This window comes from Hipposideros armiger, unplaced genomic scaffold, assembly GCF_001890085.2.
Source record: "Hipposideros armiger isolate ML-2016 unplaced genomic scaffold, ASM189008v1 scaffold_372, whole genome shotgun sequence".
In the NCBI taxonomy this organism is placed as follows: Eukaryota; Metazoa; Chordata; class Mammalia; order Chiroptera; family Hipposideridae; genus Hipposideros; species Hipposideros armiger.
This window is the reverse complement of record NW_017731722.1, coordinates 1,253,398-1,259,201: the sequence shown is the minus strand read 5'-3', so window position 1 is coordinate 1,259,201 and position 5,804 is coordinate 1,253,398. Positions and strand designations below refer to the sequence as shown.

The 5,804-nt window shown below is 33.6% G+C and overlaps 1 protein-coding gene across 1 annotated transcript in view; it reads right to left on the bottom strand.

Moving 5' to 3' along the window:
• STAT1 (signal transducer and activator of transcription 1) overlaps positions 1 to 5,804 on the bottom strand; it is a 172,704-nt gene that overhangs the window by 105,308 nt on the left and 61,592 nt on the right. Inside the window, exons 7-9 of the mRNA XM_019662344.1 lie at positions 3,522 to 3,607; positions 1,899 to 2,050; positions 150 to 308 (exon numbers count right to left, since the gene is read on the bottom strand). Of these exons, the coding sequence (XP_019517889.1) occupies positions 150 to 308; positions 1,899 to 2,050; positions 3,522 to 3,607 (397 nt within the window). The remainder of the gene's footprint in view (positions 1 to 149; positions 309 to 1,898; positions 2,051 to 3,521; positions 3,608 to 5,804) is intronic.

Below are 5,804 nucleotides of genomic sequence, written 5' to 3'. Positions count from 1 at the left end.
GCAGCCCAGCTCCAGGTTGAGCTGTTGTTCAGCATCTTAGTTGTAGAGGGCAGTGTCACTGGCCCTCACATGTGGGATTCGAACCAGGGCCCTCTGGCGTCCCAAGCTGGCTCTTAACCAACGCGCCAATCGGCCGGCCCAACACTTACTTCTTAAAGATGTTGTAGATCAAGAAGGTGACTCTTTCCAGCAGAAGTGGTCTTTGCATCGGGATGGGATCACCTTCATAAGTCATTTTGGTAGATTGCTCCTCTAATTTCTCCAATTGCCTTTTGAGTTGGAACAGACTTTCTGCCAACAGTGTAAAGCTATTGAATAGCAAATGAAAATCAAAGATAGTTTTTCCACTTAATCTACCATTTTAACATGTTAACTATTAAAATATTAAACTAATTAATCACTTGCTCCCATAAAAAGTTAGTGACAGCTCTTTATGTTTTTTTTTAATCCATTTTTCTCTAAAATGCACGATGCAATGTTAAATGTTTTCAAGGTTTTCTAATTTATACCTTCAGTTACAGACAAGAAATTCTTTTTAATTATCCTTTGTTTAAAAGTCTATTAAACATATATATGTTAAGAATTTGGCACTCACTAAAAGACAAAGAAAGAGCAAATTTAAAACTAAAAATACATGATATGAAGAATGTTATGGGTAAGAATACTGAAGAAGAAAAACAATATGAAATGGATTCCTTCCCCTCATGTGTTTTTTATAAGCCCTAGATATTAGCCAAAAACTATCAATGGAGATCTCTGGAGAAAGGTTTCTGCTTGGAATTTTATTCACTATGTGGTGATCTCACCTTGGAAATGGAGATGGGAGGCTGCGCCGGAAGTTTAGGGTAGGAGGGAGATTGAAATGGACTTGGAAGAGACCTTCAGCTATAGAGGAGGCAGAATGTCTCAACAGACTTCATAAGTCCATTTGGCCCTGACAGCAGCTCTTTCTATTAAAAAGGTTATTCCCCACGTAACACTGTGGACAGAACTGTCAATCCCCCACTGAATTTGATATGACCACCACTATCTGCTAAGTTCTTTATTGCTCCCTTTGTTGTTTATCTTGTTTTCATAATAACAGAGTAGAGTGAAGTTAGAAACTCAATGTATCTCCCCAAGGAAAATCAATATGTTTTTTAAAAAAGCCCAATTCCTTACTTTTTTTGAGAAGTTTACCTGTCAGGGCAGAGCTTTTTGTGCAAGTGTCCCCAGTTACTATATATCTTTATTTATTGAATTGTTCCCTTTGAAAACACATTTAGATTTCAGCTGAGCATTTTCCTTCTTTTTCATTATATTTTCTAATTTTTTTCAACCAGATAGTTTTATGTTTGCATTAATGAATAAAAAAACCCTCTGAACATTTTTTTCCTCTAATACAAAGGATTGTATCCATACAGGACTGTATGCGTGCATACAGAGAGGAGATGCCATGTTGTATTAGCTATTTGAGGTTTTTCATCTAAATACAAAAATAAATTGCTTTGATGAAAACACAAAGTGATATTTAATTCTGACATGTTAAGGCACATTTAAAAATTGAGGTATCTTTTTTCAAGCTTTTGAAGCTAGTGCTTCTTATAGAAAGCCTATTTATTGCTGGTTTCAAAAATCCATGAGTCTTACAAGATTGGTATATGAGAAAATTAAGCAATTATCATGCATTCTATGAATTTCTATAGATGCTTTCATTTTCTCCTGAAAGGAATAAAAATTAAGAACACATATACAATTACATCTATGTTTTCAACTGTAGAGTCCCCCTCTGCTCATAAACCATCAATAAGCTGAATGAATTGAAGTTCTGGTCTACGCCTGTATTCTCTGGCTGAGCAACACTGAAGTTTTGTACTTCCTGTGGTTTTCACAAGAAACTAAAGTCAATGCGTTTTTACCAGTTTTGAAGCTGGTCGAGCCCGTTATGAAGTGGACCTCCGATGCAGGCAATTTGTTGCCGCCTCTTCCAGTCCTGCAGTTCTTCTATTAGCATGCTGTTCATTAACAGGTCCATTTCATTTACTATTTGTGTCATCTTACTGAGGGCTTCCTAAAAACAAAGATGACTACTGAAAAGATTTTCATGAGACACAGCCAAAGTCACTCATAATTCAACCTATGAAACAATTTATCTGACCTGGGAGGTAAAGGCTTGGTTAAAACTTTGACCAAATATCTTACCAAATACTACCATCTATTTGCCACAGAACTGCCTTTTCAAACAATTCAATTATTACAATAAAATAATGTCATGAAGAAAAAAGCATGACCACAGTTAACATTCTCTTACTATCTCATAACATCAGTTAGGATATATGTTGAATTTGTAACTCCTGTGACAATACTGAACCTTGTAGTCAGTCATAAAGCCATATATCTGCTTTTTAAAAAGGCATTTATAAATTGAATTTATATTCTTGTAAATATGTTTATATTTATTTTTAAATGTACTGATTAAAATTTGAGGCTTTCTGTGTTAGTTTTTATTAATACTTTCTTTACCTGGGTTTTGGGAGGCATAGTGGAGTATAACTTTTAAAGGCATAGGAAGTAGAAGATGTGAATATCTATCCTGGCTTTGCCATAGCTATGTGAATTTGGATAAACCATTTAACTTTGCTAGAACTGATCTGTACAAGCCGGAAGATAGACTAAATTATTTCCAGGGCTCCTTCTCTCCTTAAAATCTTACTCCTAAAGTTGAATAAGATGGCATGCATAAAATATATAGTATACATTTATTATGCATAAAACATTAAGTTTACTTTGGATTAACTATCTGCATGTTTAAAATCTGATATATAACTGTTTAAGTTTATGATTTAGGGTAAAATAAATTTCACATTTATTTGCTCTCACACAAATTCCTGCATAAAAAATGGAGCTGAACTTTTGAAAATATTGATTTATCAGTGACCAGTTAAATTTCAATGCATTTATTTTCAAGGAGAGGTAGGAAAGTGAAATAGAGATGTTTCCTCTCTTTTAAAATATTTCATTGAGCCAGAAAAAAAGTTCTCCCTCTCCTTGGGGGGAGGTTAGATTGAATATATCCAGTTGTCAATAAACTATCCTGAAATCTAGGAAATTACTTAGCTCAATGTCTTTTTTAGCATAGAAACTGAAACATTTATTCTCCCACAAGATTTTGGTAGTCGTCAAGTAATGTTTTAATTATACATATGTAGTAGAACCTCTCTCAGCATAGTAAGTACAGCAACTGAAACAGCCATACCTGAAAGAGTGGCAATAAAAATTGGGTAAAATGTTCACCTTGGTATTAATGAGTGCTGCTGTAAATGTACCACATAAGCAAGATAAATAGACTCTAGATATAGAGTTCCAGTTTTGTAAACTTAGAAGCATGGCAAGCAATATGGTACCCTTCCTAGAAACACTGCCATTTATTCATTCAGTGTGAACGTAACAAATGACATCCAAGAGCTGGATTCTTTTCGGTAGGACTAGAGGTAAGAAAGGAGAAAAACAGGCAAAGGCCCAAGTTAAAGTTCTTCACTAACCTTTCTCTTGAAGTCCAGGCTGTTGAGCATTTCTTGCAGAGTCAAAACTTCCTGACTCATTAGGGTGTTGTTCTTGTCACCTTGATCTGCATAGGAAAAGAGATCAGATTTAGAGTCCTCTCCAAGACAAAGCTCTCTGTCCTGTAAGCAAAGTCTACTGCAGTCACCCTCCTAAAATCGTAGGATGCAATTGCCTAAGTGGGGCCATTTTAGATATGAGCTTGGATATAAGTCTGTTTATTTGGCTAGGAAGGATTACATCCAAACACAAGCACACCAGAGAGGAGCTCTGTATTGTACAGACCTTGAGTAAAGACCATTCTTCACACCAAGTTCCTTTTGGGAGTGGGGAGAGGAGGTAAAAAAGTTTTTGTAATGGATTCTTTATTAGATACCTCTACATTGACAATAACCTTGGTTGATTGGCATAAGTATGAAAGAAAAGAGGCCTCTCTTTGAGTCCATGATTAAATCATAGCTGACTCCTCCTGATGTTTTCACCCACCACTTCCTGCTCCACCTGATACCTAGGAGTTAGGAAACTGCCTGGTAGAGTTACAGTTTTATCTACTTGGTCTCATGAACTAATAACAAAGACTAAACCCCTTGCATGCCCTTTTTTCTTTGCAAAATGGGCTAGCCTCACAGTAAAACTACAAGTGGGAAAAAGTTGCAAAATTTAAAAAACAAATCAAACAAACAAAAAAACAACAACTCTGACTAAAAAAAAAAACCCAAAATGATTTAACCTTTTAAATGGGAGATGTGCAATAAAAATGGTAGTACTTAATCTGAACATTAAACTTTATTGGTACATAGCAAGTGATGGTTTCTACCAACCACTCATGTCTATGAAAAGTGAAGGTTGTTAATGCTGATCTGACTTGTGTAACTGTGAAAAAGAGGCCCCAGAACAACACTGTGCCAAATTTCTCTACAAAATAACCCTGATCTCCAGGAAGTCATTCTGGGTTGTTTTAATTCATAAATTCACTAACTCCTAGATCCCATATGTAGTAAAATTTTGCTTATATAGCATTTGACCAACTCAAAACTTCATTAGCTAAAACTTTCCAGTTTTCACTAGCAAGGATATAACTTGTTCCCACGTAACTCTCTTTCATTTAATTTCACTTATAACCAACAAAATACTTGTTGATTTAAGTGATAAAATCATTACTTTTATTCTTCATAATGCTCATGGAGTACTGAAAGATATTAAAATAACTCTCATTGTAATATATTAAGTTGAAAAGAATTTTATTTTTTACTGTATTTTGTTATATTCTAATTCTTAAAATTGATAGTTCACATATGAAATTTGGAATGATGCTTCTTTCAATGAACTGTAGTGTTTGATTAAATTTGCAGTTCTAAATCTTTTCAGAATCATAGACCCCTTTGATAATCTGATGAAACCCATGTTTGTGCCATATCTTCTGAAGGAAAGCCTTACACATACAATTTGAACATTTAAGTAACATTTCATGGGAGTCAAGACAGCCTAAAGATAAAAGAAAAAAAAAAAGACATCTGGAAGATGCCGGAAGAACATGTCATGTCTCACCTATGCTAGGAAAAACAAGTTTCCTAATATCCTGTCTTTTAAATCTTAGATGAAAAGTTAAGCATTTGATCAAAGTCATTCATACTGCCTTCCAGATAAATTTTAATAGCTAACATTTCAATAGTTAAACATGATTCTGTAAATGAAATTTTTATATTCAATTTGTTTTTAGAAATTATTTTAAAGTAATTTTAGAATTTCAAAATTTGCCAAAATAATAGAGTTCCCATATATCTGTCCTCTGTCTTACATAAACATAGTACAATGATCAAAGCCAGTAAACTAACATTGATACCATCCTATTAACTAATCTAGACCTAATTAGAATTTCTCCAATCATCCCACTAATTGCAACACACTTTAAACAATCCATTATTACTTGTAAATCTTTATTACTTATAAATCTTAAACCTAGCAAATAGTCTCTTTCTTTCCTTCCATTTCTTAAAAAAACACTTAATTGCAAACAACTTCAATGTTTAATCACAGAGATAGTCAAATAAATCACAGTGTCCTTACATATTGTCATTTATACAATTACTGAAATTATGTTTTGAAGATTTTTTATGATATGGGAAAATACTAAAAATAAAACTTTAAAATGCAACACACAAAACTATGTACAAGATTATCTCAATATTTTGCAAATAAATAGAATTATGTATTTGAACATACAGGAAAAAGGCTGAAAGGAAATATACTAACTTTTTAAAAAA